General features: G+C 41.6%; 1 protein-coding gene across 1 annotated transcript in view; it reads right to left on the bottom strand.

Annotated features, from left to right (window-relative positions):
- T265_04384 (hypothetical protein) overlaps window positions 1–21,911 on the bottom strand; it is a gene marked incomplete at both ends in the record, with an annotated part of 38,989 nt that overhangs the window by 5,239 nt on the left and 11,839 nt on the right. The window contains 2 exons of the mRNA XM_009169123.1: window positions 2,201–2,356; window positions 3,813–4,001. Of these exons, the coding sequence (XP_009167387.1) occupies window positions 2,201–2,356; window positions 3,813–4,001 (345 nt within the window). The remainder of the gene's footprint in view (window positions 1–2,200; window positions 2,357–3,812; window positions 4,002–21,911) is intronic.

The raw sequence follows: 21,911 nt of genomic DNA, 5'->3' as shown, positions 1-21,911 counted from the left end.
ATACTGGGCTTGTTTACGTTCTAGTTCCCGAATATTCTCTTGTATCGTGTCACATTCGTTGTGCATTTTACAAAAGTGTCAAGCTTACAGAGCCTAGCGTATTTAGCAAGTTACATCATGTATTTTGTCGATCACTTAATGGTTCCGGGGAAAAACATTCTTGTAAAAAATCAACATTGTCAAGATGTTTACATGAGTTCGAAATTAGCAAGGGTACTATCACTAGTTGATATGTCAAGAATCGATGGAAGGATATAATCAGTCCCCATTCAAAAAAGTCTCCTGAACGCTATATGGGACAGCGGCAATCATTTAGCGATAAGAAAAATCTGGTGTGCGCTATAAGCTGTGAAACGCTGGGACTGGACTAATTCGTTGGTCAGTTTCATTTTAGGCGCTGGAAACAAAATTCCGCTAAAAAGCGTCTATCACTGTGGCGGCCAACGGGGTGACATGGCGTGTAATGTCTTCCTATCACATTTAGTCAAGTGAGCGAACATCGCTTGCTCCACAACTCAGTGGACCTTAAATTGCTTTCATGCAGTCTTTAAAACGAGAAGAATTGATTGCAGTGATTATCAAAGTTCCGAAAGCTGCAAAATGCTTCATTTACTGTTCGGATAAACAGGTTTTCGGACAACACTGCGGCATTCATCGTTACTGATAATAAGTGAATGTATCTATTTGTAGCAAAAGAACTTTTGGGCTCAATCAGTATTGTTTGGTAGACGTTAATGAACTAGAAACGACAGTAGAGCCGTCGTTACCGATTCCACTTGGTTCAAAGAAAAGTTTAGTCAGCAGATAACACGAAAAATTGGCTGGATTCACCTAATCTTAATTGTTTCGACCAATACACGGTCTGTTCTTTCTGTAAGAAGATTTAAGCTAAGGCGCATTTTGAATACAACAGATTTTCGTGGCATTTCTCCCAAATACGAATTCTCAGTGTGTAAAAAACTCATCAGCTTTCAAGCTAAAATCACTTTACTACCAAGTAAGCTACACAATGCGATAGAAAAGTCACTGAGATTTGCTGGGGGTGACACTTTTCACGCACAATTGAAGCTGTTGGCATGAAGCGACCGAATCATTAAGTGTTGTGGCCAACTTGTGTATGAACGAGGTTTACCTCATATTTCAAACCACTGATATGACATTGGAATAACTGTTTCAATGGCTACTCTGCGAAGATTTTCATTACAGCTGAACAGATGATGTTTTATTGAAGAGCTGCACAGTGTGCTTGAAACACCATGTTTGAGTACCCTGCATTGTATTTTGTTGCATGACACGCTTCAGGAAGCGGTGAAATAAACGTCCAGTGAACACGAGAAAGGTTAATTCAGTAGGAAAATTGTTCTCTTCTCTAGAGCCACCACGGATCACGTAAGTGTTGGCCATACTTGGGGACAAACGTTATTCGCAGCAATCGAGAGTATATTCACGGTTAAAATCGTTCAAAAGCACGTTTTTGATAATGTTTTTTATTCTCGCCATGTATCCTGCAACCGAGTGGCTAACATCACGGATACCCATCCCGACGAATAATTTTCAGATCCCAGCGGCAGCGCCTTTAAACTAGAATCCGGTCCCTTTTCTAGGTGTTAAATTATATGTTGGTTCATCAGCAAAGGACGCAAGAAGCTATTTTGTGACAACATACGGGTGCTGAAGGTTTTTTACTAGTCAACCATCTGTTTCGCCCTTCTTGGGATTCATCAGTTAGGCGCAGTTTCCTGGTTTCCATCGAAATTATATTCCGACTGAATATCAACTTGTACTTAGCTAATGGACCATTCCTTTGCAAATGAAATTGGTATTGCCTTGGCTCAACTGAATCTAATATCTATGGAGATACCTAACTATGTAAGGTATATGGAAACTCGGACGCTATGGCCACATAAGAATTGCAAAACCGACAGTAGACTGCCGAAGATTTCCAACAATCTCATTAGTAGCATGATATTTCAAGAAAACACATCGCGATATTTTGAATGTCTGACTGAATTGACCATCTGGCGACCTTTTTGCAGCTCGTTCAGTTTGACAACATCGTAGAGGAGAGCTTCATTTGAGTAAGAATAATCACTCGCATTTGCATTTCGAAAGTGACCAACCAACAAACAAATTCTCAAGCTTTTTTCTGATCACTAGCATACAGAGACTACCAGATCAAATGTTTCTTGACGAAGCTTACCTTTAGTACATGGATTAGTTGAGGATCGGGTCTGATGGTATCCATCCAAACAGCGATCGCATGTGATTCCAGTTACTCCTTGTTTGCATCGACATTGTCCACTACGTCGATCACAGTCATGACGAATGATGGATCCAATAGGATGGCACCGGCACGCTAAAAGTAGCCCGATGTATAAGAGTTAATGCACATAGGTTCCGACCTAGTGGATAGCAACATATTATCTGCGATCATGTGACCAATTCCGGTCTGCTCCTGCGAAGTGGCCTACTGTTACTTTACATCATGTCGTACAAGTATTATGTAATCCGTTCCAGATGAGCTCACCCACATAAAGATATTAATCCTCATAAAGACACGTAACCATTTCATTGTGGACACCACTGGAATGAGGACTGGGAAGTGGCCCACCTAGTTTTCTCAGACGTTGTAGCTACTTTGCGGGTCTTAACTTGTGATGATTACTTTTGAGATTGTATGTGTGAGAAACCAACTGCTTAAATGTTTCATTTCCGGAGATAGAAATCAAATATCCCGACCAAATGAGAGATAAGTAATGTATCCTTTATGTGTCCTTTGGCTTCGCCGGACAGGGGCCGCCGGTGTGCCAGTTACAAATGTGGCTATTGTTCATCGTGCTTGGTAAGGTTAGTACGGTTGAGGATTCCAAACGCATATGGCATGTGTGCATGCGGCGGTTCTGGCTATCGAAATCTGTAGTCAATACTGAAAGGAGAAAGGAAAATAAGCAGCGCCACTGCAGTTATGAAACCACTGGTTGTTCAAATGTGGTAACATTTCCGCCGTCATCTACTAATAAAATAGGGCGGGGTTGTAAATCCGTCTGCATGAGAATTGAGATCTGATGTTGTTGAGATAATTCACTTTCATAATCTGTTTATCAGAGAACTTTCGGAAAAAAACAAAGAAGGAATGAATAATTAGCTTGTCAATTTTGCGTCACAACATGAATAATTATCTGTCCGGGTGCCAGAGCGGGATCGGAGTCCCTCTTCCATGCAAGAGTGCGGTTGACAACCAATTGGTTCATATTCGTCTGAGCACATGGGCGTTACTCGGCCGGGTGATCTGGAGATTCCTTCAAACAGATCTTGACGCAAAGCATAAGTGATGGGGCAATGTTTCAGTTCCTGGAGTGCGAATTACTCAACGTCCACTACTGTAAGCCCATTCAAACTGAGGGTCCATGAGATGAAAGTGTGACATTCTTTCAGATTTGGTCAAATGTGATTATGCGAAGCAGCTTATCTGGCGAGCGCTAAATATCGTTGGACATGCAAAGTGCGGATTACCGAACGTCGAGTTATGGAAATATTCAGTAGGTAGGGTGAAAATTACGTCCATTTTGGCGCTTTACCTTGTGACAATGGGTTCGGTTGTATACGGAGAGAGTATTTTGGGGCTTAAGGCTCTGGGAAAAACTAGTGTCTAGGTCGTATCACCCAGGTGTACCCAATAAACTCTTTTCTGTAACACGCGTTCAGTGCCTGGCAAGACAAATTTGGTCGGGCACTATCGGGAAGATTTGTAGAGATCAATATGGTGTAGAAATGCACACCGGTTAAACAAAATAATAGAATTAGGGACTCACGAAGACAGGCATGTTCGTGACTGATGGGCTTCGTCCAGTCTCGATAAAAACCTTCGGCGCAATGTTGGCAGTTGCGTCCGGCTGTGTTATGCTGACAGTTCTCACAGACGCCCCCACTGACCCGGTTCGACATGAGGTAGAGTGCATTAGAGAAACGACATTCGCTTGAGTGTAGATTGCAGTCGCACTCTGCACGAGGGACGGAAAAAATGTGAAAATTCGTGCCTGAGCTTTTAGGGACACTCATCGTGCATAAATTAGGGTGGAATCAACATATTGATTTGAACTACAGTAAGGAAGACCACAAATATACACTGACTTCCCATTAGCTGCTCTAAATATTATATTTTCACTTAAGCTCACCCACTCAGATGAACGCGGAGAATGGGACTCAGCGACACACAAGCCGCCTACATGTTGGCCTCATTTGGGGTCCACTACTATTGTTAACGTGATGTGAAAGTGTAAATCAGATACACCAAAATGTTACTTTGCGCCGTGTTGATGCTTAGTTCGATGGATATCTATAGGTAATTCAAAGTTGTCCCATCGACCGCGGGTGATCCTACTAACTCGAGAAAGGAATTTGCCCTCTTTTACCCACTTAACACAAACGTCCCTGGATATTTGTACCAAAAATGGGGAAAATCCAATAAAAATGAGTGTGAGACACTTTGGCGTATTATTAATAAGAACTTGCATATGTCGCCGGAGGCCCGAATATGGATTAGTGGTGTATTGTGATACATTGCGATGTCTCTGTGAAATCCAAATTGGAGTGCAAATGAAGGTATTGGTCGAAGTTCGTGCAATATGGCTTCAGAAATAAAATAATGCTGATGGAAACTTGGGGCTGCGCCTACCTTAGGGGCTTCACGAAGGACGAAACCGGTTGTGGGCCGCCGAAGATAATTGGCCAATTTTATAAGTGGCATCTTACGTCTGAACAATACATCGTGCTATCTCGAATGTTGTGCCACCTAAAACATGAGGTAGCCTGGTGCAGTGCATTCAGTTGAAGGAGATCAGTATAAACGAGAAATTCGGATGGATTCAGTTGAATCTTCCGTCAAGACTAAATTCGTATGAAGACGAGAGTTTTTAGCGATTAGTAGAGTAATTTGTGCTTGCTAGCTTGGCTCCAATAGTTGTAAAAAACAGGTTGTGAAAGCAGTCCGTTACTTAGAGACGTCCGTCTCAAATAGTGGATTGTCGTGTGGCGCTTGATCCTGATGTCTGCTTTTGATACACGATGCAACAGCTAGATGTTCATAAATATTTTTGATTGAGTGATCGGGCTGAATCAAATCATATTTATGATAGCTGGTGACATAAATGAATAGCACAATAATGCTGCGGCTTTCCCTGTGACAAAACACTTGTAAATACCAACTGATGGCAAAGGTCACCCCAGTTACGATAAGCCATTTTCAGAGAAAAATTTGATATTCCCGATACGGGCAATGCTTCCTGTATGGGTATGGGAAGGATGGTACTGACGTGCGGTCTGTTTCCCCAGTGGTAAAGAGTGAGTTGATCTGTCGTTCGACTGTACAGATACCAAGATCATGAAACCAAAGATGTTAAACATTGTACAGTTAATTCTGACAGTAACAACGACCCTGGAGCTAATCGAAATTCTGTAGAGTTAATACACTACTCACATAATTTATGGAAACTTCTCGGCAGGCCACAACCGATTTCGTCGTTCTTGGCACTCAGCAGGCGCAGTTCCTGTCAAGCTTGTGTTCTACTTGGACCCACATTGCACGAAATTCTAAATACACACTCACAAATTTGACAAAGGCTCACCTCAATCCAAACTGAATCTTCTGTTTATAATGTTATTTTTTCAAATTGCTGTTCACCACCAGAGATTCATCCGGGACTCAAGTAAGTCTCACATGAACACCAAATTGGTACGCGAAAAAGCATACCAGCCGCACATCCTTTTGTGACCCCTGGGTCTGTATTTCGTGAACGAAATTTCACTTTTCAGTATGCTGATTTCTCCCGCCACTTGTACCTCATATCATAGCAATCGAAAGCAGTTTAACTTGCACAACTTCAGATCACTGAAGTTTCATACAAAGGTTTAGTTGGATCCCATACTTGTCAGAGGCGCTTACATAATATGAGATCATTATGGTGTGTCAACGACCTCCCGAAGAGCTATTCTCACATGCGTTTCATTGGAGCGTCTGAAAGCGATGTATGTCGGTGACTGTAATTCATTGACTATGAAAGATAATATCTACTGCTTTGTGACAGGCATCAGCAGCCCACAGGTTCCTCTCTACTTCACTACGTCTTAAGGTTCCTAAATTTAGTGGTATTGTCAGTTTCTCTAACTCACCAGGATGTTTAATTATTGTGTTGCGCATGGAAATCTCAAACGTGAATGTCATCCGTTTAGTAGATATGGTCGGTTGATATGCCGTATACTCGAAGAACCATATTTATTAAGTCTTCTTATCTTATTCGATTACCATTCACAACTCGAACAACTTCAGTCTACTGTAGTCAAATTTCTGCTATGGTAGAAAGTCAAGCCCTTTTTCCTCGATTTCATCCACACTCGTTTTGCTTCGGTGGGATGTAGTCTCATTTGTTTCAGCAACCGCTACTTTCGAGAAACTTCGCAAGGTTTTCGTCTAATACTGGCAAGGTGTAACCAAGTCTGGAAGCTTTTCCAACGCATACTACTTATAATCCTTCCAACGTATTCATCAACATAATTTGAACAATAAATAATGCGGCCTGCTTAGTCACGAATCAAGTTGCAGAATTTGGTCGAGCTATATCTCTGCAATCGGCACTGAAACATCCTAACAGATAAATTATGCGCAAGTTCGAGTTTGAAACACCCACTGACATTCAAATGTGATGCTGACGGCAGCTAAACTGACAGGTCCTACACCCACAACCCTACCCTCCATTAATGTCACCACTTGACCTGCGCGGGCTGTTACTGGTCTGACCCACTGCCCCAGCAATCTTGATTCACATCTTCACCGAGACCGGATGATCGATTTCTCATCTACATTCCGCGGGACGCACCGCACGAACTGCAGATGAACAAAGCATCAGCTCATGGACTCGCCTTGGATGTGTGTCTGAATGTGTCGCAGCGTTATCAATCCGGAAACGCTACTAATCCAGTGACAAAACTGCTCGCGAGCATTGTTTTCGCGAATAACTGCTAACAGTGTTCAAGGGATGAAAACGACCGAATATACTATTTGCATTTTGTCACGACTAGTGGCATTTAACATTGACCCCTAACCTCTTTCATGCGATGTCTTTCCTTACTGCTTCACCCTGAAAACGCAGCGCAGTTACGTTAACGAGACATCCATATGTTGACGCGAATGTTGTGACGGTCGGTGAAATTCACATGCCCGTGGTATACGAAGTCCACAGCGTCGTTTTCATGTGATTAGACCACATTTGCGGGCCACTGGGGCATGTCATGTATTTATTCCCCCTATAATCATTTATAAGCTGTACTCATCGTCCATAAGCAACTATGAACATTCAGCACATTAAGTGTCAAGGCATCACATTTTTCCGCTTTCACGATCGACGACGTAACCTAAAGGTTCCAAATATCGGTGGTTCTAAGTGACATGGAATACTCAGGTTATAGACTCATCTAGCTTACCAATGACAGACCGTAATTAAGTTCTTGAAAAGTGGAGATTTTGTCAGGTGAGTCTCAGAGTTCAGGGTGGACGTGGAACGTTCCACTCTTTCAAAGACCCCTGACGTGTGCATCTACTTGGGAAACGTACCCTTCTATTTTGGGCACCAAATGGGGATTCAGACAGTTAGCCAATTGTGCAGTTTACTCGATGAGCAAGTAGGTTTTCTTTTTTCCTTCAACTAACTTTTCGTGGTCAAGCTGCACATAATTCCTTTTGGGTACACCTAGCTCCATTTGATGACACACTACCTGTCATCCAAACATTAAACTAGAAACAAGCGCTTTGGTCCTATTATGGCAAATTTTTTGAGAACTTTGGCTAAAACGTGTCCATGACACTGTTACATGCTATCAATTTGTGGTTTTTAACCCCATACGATCTGCGTTCCTGCTCAAGAGTAAGCCGGAATTAGGCGAATTCAGCTTCAGGAGAACGTTGTTCTCAGAATAGTTGTTTCAGCTGTAGCGAGAACCACAAATCCAAGAGCTGCCATATGTGTGTAAAAAAGAGCTATTCTGTTAACTGAACAGAAATTTTTAATTCCACAAATTACGGTCAGATCGGGGTAGGGGCAGAGTTCAAGCCTTCAGTGTAGTGAACCGAGTGCGCTCGATAGGTATACCAAAATTAGTATTTCGGATCAGAAGCGGAAACGTTCGTTCGTTCGAAATTCTGTCACTAGAGCGGCAGATTATAAGGTTTAGCTGCGACCAATTTTATCTGTCAGACCTGAGATGACTGCCGTACCTGTCTTGGACTAGAAGCATTTCTCAACCTCTAATGTGCAGCTAAGGAAAGTTTTATATGTTGAAGCGAAATAGTATCGTGGTCTAGGAGGAAGTAGCAGGTGTTGCATGCAATTATGTGCATACAACAAAAAAATCTGTTTTAAGATATAGCAATATTTGTTTAGCCAACAAAGTACTATCCACAATCTTCCTAGTTACATCTCCGTTGGGTGGAGTACAGTGGCCTTTAGAGATTTCCTTCGTTATCACAAGTTCTCATTTGATCCATCAGCTGGCTGTAAGTCTGACAGCAAACCTTTACTCGAGATTGCTGTACATACCTATCGTTTCTTCTTCTTCTTATTAGCTATACCATATTTCTACCTACGCTGATCTAGGTATTTTGAGGAGCACGGTAAGCAGTTTGACTGGTAAAGTACACGGGGAACCGGCAATATTTGGCTGGAGCTAGCTAATTACTTCTGTGCGGTAAAATGTTCCCAAGTCGGGGTATCAGATTAGACTGATGCTCATGTAAATGAGTTGCACCTAGATAGGTTGATTCAACTAAACCAATGCCTGCCTATATGCTTAACTCAAACTGCACTACACCCGAACTACACTGCGGAATTTCTTCCACCAAGATGCCTATCCATGTTATTAAATTAGAAGTAAGTTTGATAAGACCAGCTAATGGTCATTCGATACACTTCAGTTCCATTTGTCAGTCAGCTTGTCCTAATCGGGGTTCGATGCTAAATTTTACAGTAAGGGTATTTGCATTGATCTGAGAATCGGTCAACCTACAGTGGTTCCGGACGAATTTTTTGGCTGGCTGGCAGTTCGGCAATCGCGGTCGTCTGTCTCATCTCGTCTGTCTGGTGATTCTACGTCTCCAACTACGGTTCAGGTTATTCGCATGCCCCCTTTGTCGTCTGTGAATCTGATCAAAGACGCTCAGTGAAAATTTCCTGACTTGCAGGCACAACGACAGCTTGGGATCAAAAACACGCCAGTCAAGCCAGAGCAACCAGCATTTTCGGGTGTTTTAAAGTGTTCTGGAAGTTCCCGTCATGGCAGATAACATGGGGGCAGTCTTCGCCACTACCACCAACCTTCCTTGTCATTCATCTTACATCCAACAAGAGCACACGTCCCAAAAACAGTTTACGCTGGTGTATCAGAAAGGGTTTAGTTAGTCTAATTTCATCAGTATTACCGGTAAAAGGAGTTTAATATATAGGGTATACTTTTGCCATTTTTAATTTTCCGATTTCACTGACACCTACTGCATGCAATGCATTGTTCCGTTCGATCACATCTTTCCAACAATGATCACTTACCTCTGCTTCTCAAGTCTCATGCAAATCAGCCCAGCGCTTCGAGTACTATAGGACATCGAGTTTACTTACTACCGAGGGGCATCACTTGTTATTTTAAACTGCGTAACTGTTGTCGACAACTTTTGAGGTAGAAACACGAATCAGCCAATGAATAAACAAATAGATTCACCGGAAGATTGTGAACAAAATAGAAAGTTTGACGACGACAGGAATAAATTCGATTTGATCCAACTAGGTCTATATTTTCACGTGCAAAACGTAAGTTCCACCCTGGAGAAACATCTTATGGGCGGAGCTCTGGAGTGATGAGCATGTAGATTTTGTTCGGTATAGTAGAATGTTCTGTAGCTATGCTGTTAAAAACAGCTCACTAACCGGTTTTATACCCAGGCGGTTTTCGGATAACATCGTCCTCCGAAATTCTTAGGAGCTGAGAGATTTACCAAGGAATCATTGGCGAACCAGTCGCTCGACGGCCATCAAAAAGGATAATAGTTTGAAAAGACTAGCTCGCGGATCAATCTTTTGTTTTAGAGGTTGGACTTGGAGACATTACAGTAAATTACAGAAATATTAATCTACCTACTGATGCCTTGAAATCCGATGGAAGATGGTGGTATTGAAACGACGGTGTTGATGGTTGTCGTTTCAAACTAGACCCGACAACACTAAATAAGTAGGCATTATGTTGTTCTGCTAGGGCAAAAGCAACAAAAAGCTTCAGACCTGAATAACGATTTCTAGCATTTGGTATTAGGACCTTGGTAAGAATTTCATCCACACCCAGCAGAGTCGTGTGCACTCACTGCGAGTTCAAATAGTTCATAACTAAATGAAGCATTCGGAACAACGTTCGTCAGCTTTTTCTGATTTTCACATAATATAAAGTCACATCCTAGTGTTTTAGAAATCTAGATGACAAACATTTCAGACTTGCAATTCACATTCAAATGCGTTTGGAGACTTGGGCAATCCAAAATGCGAACACGTATCAAATGTACACCAGTTTGAGCCCGGGTACTGCCAAAAAAACCAAGTGTGAGAGGTGACGACTCACCACTTAAAAATTACTTCAATTTTGTAAAAAATTTATCAGTTATCGAAATCTACTATTTATGCTTACAGAATTCCCTATCTACTTTCAGAAAATGGTTGGACTGGAGATGATTGACATCCATGTTCCGTTTTACTGCACTACCGCGAATGGCGACACTGCCCCATCAGTAGCACGTGATTCACTTTAGAAAACAAGTGCATTATCCTAAAAACAGTGCTACGCTGATTTCATAGCAGCCATCCGTGAGATTGCCAATTCAGCCAACTGTCTTTGATGGAGCTGATAACACGACGGCACACGGACTAGCTCTTGTAACACTTTCTGTACTAAGGCAACCAACCAACGCCAATTGCCACCCACGTTGGCTCGATTCGTTCACCAGGTAGCGAAAACATGACGTTTCAGTTTCGATCATAATTGTCTGTCTTTACAGTCAGCTGCTGTCATTTTGTCCTTTCTCTTGTGATGTGCCACGACACTGGCTTTGACTAAGGAAATTAACTAAGTTCCAAAAGTCGAACGCTTCGACCAAACGTGAAACATCTACGCACCAGTATGGGGGTCAATTCAATATTCATGCTTGATGAAGCAGAATAATTTGCTATCAGGTAGCTTCTCCCTGGAAGAATACACGGATGACTTGATAAAATATCGAGTGTGAAGTGTTCACATTAGGAAATGGCTGACAACATCGGGTGCGCAGTTCGACAAAACGTCAGTGAACAAAGGTCGGAATAACCCTCCTAGCAGTAAGTGTCCCAAGTTTCTTAAGAGTGCGTTTTAAATTAGATTTTTTTCTGAAATTGAAAATTTTAGAGATATACTGCAAGCTAACAGAGCGCCAATTTGAGATAGCCCCAGTATTTCAGATGTAGGCCGCCCAACTCATCAAGAAATTAGCCGTCTTCCATTGCATATATACATATGTGTATATGTATATATATATATATATATATAAAACCCTCCTAGCAGTAAGTGTCCCAAATTTCTTTAAGAGTGCTTTTAAATTAGATTTTTTTCTGAAATTGAAAATTTTAGAGATATACTGCAAGCTAACAGAGCGCCAATTTGAGATAGCCCCAGTATTTCAGATGTAGGCCGCCCAACTCATCAAGAAATTAGCCGTCTTCCATTGCCTATATACATATGTGTATATGTATATATATATATATATATATAAAAGATAGAAACGATAGAAGGAGTGTGTGAAGTTTTTTCCTCATTTACAACCGGGCTGTTTTCGTGATTTATCATTATGCAACGGAAGTGTTTTATCATCTAGCCGCCTCCAGCAACATTACAGTTGTAGAAATTTAAAAGTACTGTGAGATTCAGCGTCCTCGTCCCGACGACGGTGAATAACACCGCCTTGAAACTATGATACATTTTCGTAAATTCCTAATCTGTTTTAGATTTTGCCTAAGAATCAAAATCAGCTGGAGAACTTACAGCTTATGGGCATGGTATGTGGTCAGTAATAACTTGATAATGACTGAGTATTGGGTTCAGATTTTTTAGAATGTTGCGCGCCGATACGCTAATCGCAGTTATTTAGAGGGAACTTTCGGACTGTGAAGCATGATGGTAAATATCTTCCGATTACAGTGAGTGTACATTCTCGAACTCTAGGCTAGTAAATAAATTAGGTTCTCCTGCGGTCTTTGATCGGAGATCACGCGCACCCCATCCAACATGGACAGTTTCCTATGAGGTGGTACGCAATGCATCGACCGAAATCAAGGGGACAAGTGGGATTCTCCTTGTATGGGGTTTTGCACGGTTTCTTATACGCCATTCGGGGGCTAGCATAAGTGTGCCAAAAATTTTGTTTGCAATCGTATTGACCATTTCGTTTTAAATCCATAGGCCATGGATGACCTATATGCGATTTGTGCTTGCATGGCATATTAAACTTTAGGAGGCCCATAGGTATATGAGTATTGGCTAACCGTTTTATAGCAGAGCATCCTAAGACAACACGTATTTTTTATTGCAGTTTTATTAGTTCTGGGTTATAACACCAACCCCTTTCCCTTACCACATTAATGTGATGCACAGTCAGCTCAGCATTTCCAGTCATCACACATTCTGTCAAGTGGTTATAAACAGACTTTTTTTATTAAGTCTTACTGAAATCGTTGGGATTCGAAACGCCACAATAATAATCCAAAATATAATTTCTCTTCCAAAACCCTTCGCTGGGAATTACTGGCAAAATTTGTAAGGTTACCTCTGTGCTATCCAACTCATAGGGTCACAAACTCTGTTTTGTAACAGTGTCTCCAACGATGCATTCAAACTGATTTTTAAATATCCTCGCTCCTCTCGTAAGATCACTAATACACCTCATAAGCTCATGTGCCTTTATTTCTGTGAGTAAATAACATGAAAATTTCCCCTTGAAATATCTGACAACACTGTATGTGAGTGATTAATCCGGCTAGTTACGCAGCAACATTCTTGGGTCGATTTATCCATTTCAGTAATCAAGGTAGTTCGCCTGTGAAACAGTGGCATGCAACTTATCAAAACTGTTGCAATCCAGTTGACAACAAACTGGTCAGTCAGTCAGTCATTCAGTCTTCCGTCTTTTGATCAGCTTCAAGAAAGGTGAATCAACATCTTTTCAAATGAGTTGGTTACAGATTAACTCATGAAATGGAATTTTCAGTGAAACAGCTCTCATTTCGATAGGGCGAGCTCAATGAAATTGAAATAATACAATTTTAGTTTGCTCAAAAAATCGCTTGTGCACAGCGACTTAGGCGCACACATTTAAGCATGAGGGTGTGAATAGTTCGATAATGTTATATATATATTACCCAGTACGAATGCTGCATCTGAAATCAATGAACACAGCTGTAGGCAACAGGCTATAGTGGTCTTTGGTGAAATTCAGACAGCCCAGTACGAAGCTGCATCTGAAATCAATGAACACAGCTGTAGGCAACAGGCTATAGTGGTCTTTGGTGAAATTCAGACAGCAAATATTCTGCTTCTATATTTGTTTCACTGTGTGAAACGTGTATGACCTGATATTCAGACACCAATAATAAATGAGTGTCTGCGGTTTCGCGAAATTCATGCTGGGTAACCTAATAGTCGGAATTTTTGCTCGCCAAGTGAGTGAATTTGATAAAGGCACAAATAATAAGAACAGAGGATACGGAGAAAATTTATGAATCATGAAGTTTTTTGTAGTTGCCAGCAAATTATTCAAGCGTTTGATGGTTATAAGTGATCCGGTGAATGATAAAACCATACAAGCATGGTCGTTATAAATACGTGAAACGCGTTGGTTCTGTGCGGACTGAGTATTGTAATCACACTTCTTCAGAAGCTCGCGTACGAGATGGATGTTCCCTGACCGTTGGGTGCACTGGTGAAAAGCCATCACGACACCAGAATCAGAAGACGATGGAGAAGATATTAATATGGGTTTTCTTGATTTTCGTAAACTAAACAGCACTTTCAAGCGTGTAGTACTTGATAGGTTTCCGTAGGCTTTACTAAGCTCTAGGCTGCAGACTCAACCGACCATAGGCACATAATTCATCAGTCACCAGCAATTTGTAGATTCTTCGACGAGCTCACCCGGCAGTTCGTTTTGAACCATTCCATCCGACTGGTCAGTCATTCCTGAAAGCTTAAATCCTTAAGTCTGTATTGTGCAAAGTTCAAGGATGTGAATTTTAGCCTCGGCTTTGAGCAATTAAGCTTGCCAGGACGGGCGGATATCAAATATTCGTCAAAGGCGGACCAGTCAGTGCCACATAGGTTTGAGACGTAGAGAAAAATTTCAAGTTTCAAGTGACTCCTGGCCTTCTGTTTAGTATGCAGACTAGAAAATCTCACTAGTGTCAACAGCTCAGGGGCTGATCGCAGCGATTGGCATATGTAGAATAAGAGTCATTAAAGGCATAGCGGAGGTGAATAAACGAATTGCATTTGTGAATCTTGCTCAAAATTATTCGAATTCCTGACTCTTGTTTAAATTGTGATGTACTTTTAAACCGAATGCTACCTTATTAAACTGGAGCTACAGCATCTCTCGCCCGTTCTGAGAGGTGGCTGCTAAACTACATTCACGTTTCAACAAACCTTACTGCACCTGCAGATCAGCTCGTCTTTGTAGAAATGCTAAAGAATGTAAGTGTTCATAACGCTACAGAAAGAAACCCTTGCAATCGTTCTCCATAAATAAACTTCGTTTTGTGTTTGATAAGGGCTATACCACTTTCCGTTCTTATGTGCATTTTTGACAATCACTGATTCTATCATTTTAGGCTGGAAGGTTCAATGAGCAGGAAAGTGTTCACAAATTTCTCAGACACAATGTCATGTGGAAGTACTTTATGGCATATCATTTGCATGCTTGCTGTTAAAATTGAGACAAAATAAAATAATGGCCCAAAAATAATTAAGAACAATCAGAAGGATAAAAGCCAACCAGATGCACTGATAAGCGATATTGCTGATTACATTTTTGTCCAAGCATATGACTAATATAGCAGACATGCTAAATGATCCCATATACTTAGTCACACGAAGGGTTCTGCCTTTAGTGGGCGTCTTCTAAGTGGATAATATAAAATCCGGTTGAAACTCGAGGTTCGTCGGCACGCATCAGGAAAGTCCTAATTAAGGGTGACTGAACAGTTAGCTAAACAATCTGGCGACTAACCGGCAGATAGGGTATCCAGACTATCCGGAAGTGACCATAGAAATAGAATCAAGCTGCTGGGTACGTAATGTTAGCCGAAGAAAAACCAAATTGATTTGCAACTGAGTATATTTGTCGAAGTTAGGTAACGAACTTGTGCCACCGCGACCAACAGGATGATTTCATTCATGCTCACCTAAATTCTAGAAAATCCCGGCCTGTAGCACACGGTCGAATTCCAAAGTCAATGACTTGCAAATTATCAGTTCATCCTTGAGAAATGCCGATTATTTAGTATGGATATGGCAACGGCTTGTTGCATTAGTGCTTACCTTTACAATTGGTCCTAACTATGAAGACCAAAAAGAAGGTAAAATGAGTGAGAGAACTATAATTAAAATGGTACCTGACTCAATATTCAGACGTTGGGTGCATCGGAAAAGGAAAAACACCTTATATCCAAATGTAACAGCCTTGTATGACGAGAAGCTGCTTTTCTCTGTTTCGTACATGAGGAATATAAGGAGAGAAGACACTCAAAAAGACTCCCATACAAAGTGGACCATATTAAGCATGTCACATCCCTTTGAATCAATAAAAGGAAAGGTGATACATGGGTACTAACGTTTCCAATCTGTTCCACTAAAATGTAAAGGCGTATCAACAATCAACTCTTGGAAGGTATAAGGACGTCATCGTCATCTGAAATGAAGGTGACCGTCGGAAAAAGTCATCTGGTAATGCTCAATCAGGAATGAATATCAGATCGGTTTGTTAGGTCACAATCGCAGCCGGTTAACGGTTCCCATTATTTCATGAGGTGAGAAAACTCTTAAAATAGTATGACTGAAGTTGTTTACAATTTTAACCTCGTATGGTTAGGTGTTTGGAGTTAAACGTCATCAAGAGAGTCATAGATGTCAATACGGCTGGGACATAGCACACGGAAAAGTAGTCCAAGATAGAGAAATGAAAAACTGGTTATTTTTGCACTCACGTTTGTGCCGTTAGAATGCTACACCCTCAAGGTAGGTTTAGCGGTATTTCAACAGCTTACCTCGCTTCGTCCCTAAAGTCGGTTTGTTACCCTATAACGTTCAGGGTTCAAATGGACATGCTTCCCAAAAAGCACCTGGGGAGAGATCATCCCACAAATAGGAACAGTTTGAGTTGGTCCTGTAAGATCTGGTTTATAACTATTACCATTTTACACACCGTTCACCAATACGCAAAAATAGCCATTTACTCGTCTCTTAAATGTGAATTTTTCTCCCATCATTGACTTGGATTCCGATGTGTACATCCAAGAGTCTCGTTAATACTTGTCTGCGAACCACATTTGATGGCGCGTGCTCTCATTTTCTTAAATTATTTCTTAACATAACATATTTACTCTGGAAGACCTTTGATGGTGTGTCTCCTTTACCTCCGTCAACCACTTTCGAGCATAAAAAGTGACATATTGAGTGTCCAGTGATCAAATTACTGTCCTCTAAACTTTGAACTAAACGCAAATTGTATTCAAGAGTGGAATTGTTTTACATGCTCACCAATGGTTTTGCAGGGCTATCATAACTTACACTATATATTTTTATTGGCAGATATTGTTAGGTTTGAGTTGTGCAACCCTGTAGTTGTGGCCAATGACATTACTACAGAATCTCCCAGTCACTGCTATTTTTCTTTCCTTCTCGCCGGGAGTTTGTACCCGACTGAGTCACACTCATATAGCACACCCTCAAAATTTTCCATTCCACGCTTTGTTCCCAGTACACTGGAAACTAACTAGAGCCCTCCCTCGTCTCAAGCGCATATTTCGCCCAAACGCTTACAATCGCAGTCTTGCTTCCATCATCCTCTCTCTGTTTTCAAAATCCATGAGACCAAAATATTGCTGTATGCTTCAGAAAATAACACTACTTAGTAGCACCCAACACGGGGAATCTGTTGATATGTTTTCCATCTATGCAACACCGTGAAAGAAAAGTTTGCTGAAACACAAGTCATCCTAGTGTATACCTCAAAAAATTTTGATTGGCTATGGTATACTCTTGTCCTCCAAACTGCCGATTTGTTGACTCATCCCAAAAATAATCAGGCTAACAGCTGTATTTTGAGCAACCAACCAACTTGCATTGCTTCGATGGAGTTGTTTCCTCAGCTAGTGACACCAGTGCAGGGGATACTCGAACTTGTTCTTCTTCTACCACCCGACATGTTATAGATCTAGTACACACCTTTTAAATTTCTTCCAGCATTCACGCATTTTATCACGATGCTACTACCGACCATTCCAAGTTTTACCACATCCATCGACCTGCTTTTCTTCAGATTACGAAAGATAGGTGCAAACGATCACTACCGTAAACCCCGGTCTCACTAGCGATTGGGATGTCAATGACAGTCAACCCTAAAGATTCCCCAGTTTTTCTTTCACATTTCATCACTTTTCTTGGTGCCTGCAGATTTTTCTCAGCCCAGGTTGTATTTCTCGCACGGAAGTATTGATTGTGCTCAATTTCAACTTTTTTGATATTATTTGTTTGCCCACTGACGTCAAACTGATCAACGCAGATAAGCCCGTGCCCACATTGCCTTACTTTCTACAAATTCTCGCACTATATAAAGTTCACATTCGACATACCCTCTGCGTATCATCATCAATTATCACGTGTATCGAATGTACGCCTCTCCCCTTAATCTCGCCACCCAACAATGTTCTCGCAGCCGATCCTGCCAAATCATTGTACGTGAATGTAGAACCGATCTATTTACCTCTTCTTTTCCTCTACTGGACGACTGTTCCCTAAAGCCCCATACTGCATTTTCGCTTTATTACAATTTCCGACTTTCCAGGCTTTCTGTTAACAATTTCTTGTGAAAACAAATGTGAACCTGATTGTGTTAATTTGCATGTTGTGCACTAGACCTACGGGAGGGTCCTGATGATGCGGGCGCAGTTCCTCTGATAGCAGTCTATTCTGTGGTATAAAAATTACCCGTGATGAGGAATATACTTGATGAATTTACTTCCAGTTATCAGGGTTTCTATTTAGAGACGTATATGAGACCAGTGAGTATGTGTGCCTGTGACGGATAAAATCAATCGGCACTATGTTTTCCATAAACTCGACTGGTTATGCTCAGCTCAAATCTGCGCAAGAATTAAAGCACTGACCGGGCTCATTGAGAAGGAATTAAGACATATTTACCAGAGCCGTAGATAACTTTGTTAGGCTCGAGAGAAGTTAGACAAAAGTGTCTATTCTTGGAAATTAGACAGAAGACAAATGGTTTGCCGAAGATGACAGGAAAAAATATACCAAGAAGGAGGTGGCTTTAAACTTTCAGTTTTACTTAACTTTCACTAAATATTAATGGTGAAAAGGAAATATGTGCTATCGACCTAAACTAAGACGCCTACATGCTACGCGATTCGGTTCGCATGCACCACCTGTTTGCCAGAGGCCGAAAGTCGTTCAACCCTTCTGGGCAAACAGCATCTGTAACACACAGTCGTAGGTGCGCGCTTGCCCTTGTAACCGCGAAACCGGAGAACACGACATGGTTGATTTTGCTGATCCTAATGCAACCCCTCCACTCGACCTACCATCACCACAGCATGTGCATAACGTTCTCCTTGTCCTCTTGTTGTGCTGAGACGCTGTGTGTGCAGAGGAAGGCCATAAAATCTCCATTATTCCAGATAATTAACATGTGCAGCTCGTCATCTGCTACGATTCTTTTGTAAGCGGCTATAGACAGCAACCCCCTATCAAGATATGTACCTGGGGTTGTTAAAAATCACCCTTCCGAACGACCACACTGGGATATTTTTAATCGTAAGCTGACAAAAGGGTGTCAGGAATCTTGGCTGAAATCCATTTAACAGCGCGAGAACAGTGAGCGGCCATGCATTTGTCAGAAGTCCACATGTAGCTGGGTGCAAACTATGGAGTGGTCCATAAAAGTTCTAGTAAGAAACTAATAAAAAATGGCAACATGGAGGTTTAAAACTTCGGGAAGAAAACGTAAGTCCTGGATTCCTAATGGATGTTATGAGGCTAGCACTAATTTCTGCATAGTAGAGTTTAGTGTATCCTGTTATTCAAAGGATAAATGGATAACTACGTAATCACGTCAAATTGTGGCTGCAAGCTTCATCACATTACTGAAAAACCATATTTTGTTCGGCACTGAATTGTGCTCGAGAGAGACTGAAGCGTGTGCTGTGCACGGTTTAGTACACTCCAGAGTGACATTTCGAAGAGCACATTGGCTAGTACGACAGGTTAGCAGTAGGCATTCAGCAAAATCAACGTAAATGACTGCAAGAGTCGGCGAAACATACCACCAGATTCCAGTTTATATGAATGCATGAGAATGCAAGTAAGATCTCTGTGTGCCTTCTTACCAGTGCCCTGCTGAATGCGCGCTAAAGTTTGTGTAAAAGTCTTCTGTTTATTGGTCAGAAAAGTTGCAGAAGCCTTTTCGTTTCAGAGGGGTTTGGTAAATAATCGGTGGATTTATTGTTTACCAAACTCATCTGAAACGATGACTTCCCAATCGGTTGTAGAAGCCTTATTGTGAAAATGACTAAATTAACGTGGGAGCGTCCCAGCAAAAACATTGAGTATTGAGAGGAACAAAATATACAGGCAGATAACATTGAGAAAAAAATTGCTCAAGGGTTACAAATGGCCACAGATTTTTTAATACTTAGTCAATAATGTTCTTTAAGGAATATATGATGCAACTCCCCAGTAATGGATATCAATTGCGAGCATCGAAATTCTATATGTGACCCATATTTCCTTTGCATGGGTCTCATATAGATTTCGAGAAGACCCGGAGAAGAGATATTCACCTTGGAGCAAAAGGCTGTGCAGTGCTGCAAAAATAACGGGGCCAGTCAGAAAAAAGCTTCCTCTTCCTAGTAAAGCATGGAATGCGCCAGCTTGCGTAGCTTGTGGACGAGCGTGTCTTGGTAGGATGGGCGTTGCGGATCACCAGAGTCCACAGGATAGGCGTAACCGCCTATAATCGCGGTATGTGTGCTTTACTTTCCATCTAGTGTCTGCCTAATCTCCTCATCACCACTATCATCACCAACAGTATGGAATCAGTGTTCAGCATCACTCTGATATTGCCATGATCGTCATACCGCTAGTTCAAGCCCCCAAGTGAGTCTCAGTGACCGGAAGACACGCGTACCTCGATAATAAACAACTAGTTGCTGCTGACGTCTATTGCTATTCCGTTACGTTAAGGCCGGTTAAAGACTTGTAAAGCGTGTTCACACATCTACAGGCCGATATCGAGTCTTCGTTGACCCCAAGAGCTTACAAGGGCTCAGAGCGAACCGTCTGTGGCTTTACTTTTATGAAATAAAATAACTCTATCTAGGACGTCATATATCTGAAGAGTGATGGCGACTTAAGCCAGTGGGGTGTTTAGAGCCTAATCCCTGATATACAAAAGAAGACACATAAAATTGTTTAGGTTTTTAACGTTGTAACGCGGTGATTGCATGAAGTAACAATCAAGTACGATAAATTCACAAGCACAACTACGTCGATAATAAGAAAGCACATTGGTATTTGTGGTACTACATGTTTTCTAGGACGAAATGCCACGCCTCATGTGAGACATAACAGCAATCTTTACAACCCCTAAAATATCCTAGATGCAGTGGTTTATTGAGGCTAGCCACTGGATAACCTGTCATAATCGTGTGCATCTTGTGCCTGGATAGTAACAGTAGAGCAGTGAATGCCTGCCCGGCATGCTGCAGTTCCCCCAGAAAGATGCGTACACGCATGCTGTTAAACAAAGAGACGATTATGCCAGCAGGACTGAGGATTTAGTGACTTGCTGTCCCACTGTGTTGGGTGGATTGCAGTCGGAACCTTTGTTGTCGGTTTGAGCATGAGGAGGAAATTAAGAGGACACAGACGGGTTCAGATGGCTAGTGTGTTAAGCGTCTGCTTTGGTAAAATCAACGAACCATCGAACGGACGTCTCACTCGTTTTGTACTTGTTAGCATGTGTACATCAGTGTTGTAGCTTCTTGTATAGACGCGAAACTCTTAAAAAATGGACCGATCGTTGTCTGCTTAAAATCAAAGTTTGAACAGGAATTCGAAAGAGAATTAGATATGCGAATTTCTTGACAATAGATCTTCCCGTTGGTTTGCAAAAGTTTGATTTGGTCATTTCGTCACTTAATCCGTTAAGTTGACCATCTTATCTAGCTTTAACACCTATTTCGGTGCCTAGCTGCCATACTTCCCAAAAGGAAGCACCAGGGTAGAAATACTGCCAGGTTGCCCAAGCCTAGACAGGAGCAGTCGAGATGTAGAGGTCAGGTTTGCACCTTAACGACTGAGGTTCCTCGAGCTTAGTTGACTATCTGTTTGCGGACAGCGGATTAAATTTCACCATGAACAACGCAGATAAGCCTCCCTTTAACTAACTTCATTGTTTAGCTAGTGGAGCATTTCCGAGATCACAAAAGTACTCCAGCGCCTTTCTTCAATTCCACAGTCGGGTGTTTTCAAACAGCACTTCAAACCTTCTGTAATATCAAGTTTTCTTTTCC

Source organism: Opisthorchis viverrini (assembly GCF_000715545.1).
Source record: "Opisthorchis viverrini unplaced genomic scaffold opera_v5_72, whole genome shotgun sequence".
NCBI classification, from domain to species: domain Eukaryota; kingdom Metazoa; phylum Platyhelminthes; class Trematoda; order Opisthorchiida; family Opisthorchiidae; genus Opisthorchis; species Opisthorchis viverrini.
Note: the sequence above shows the minus strand (reverse complement) of the source record. Positions and strands in the feature narration are given on the sequence as shown.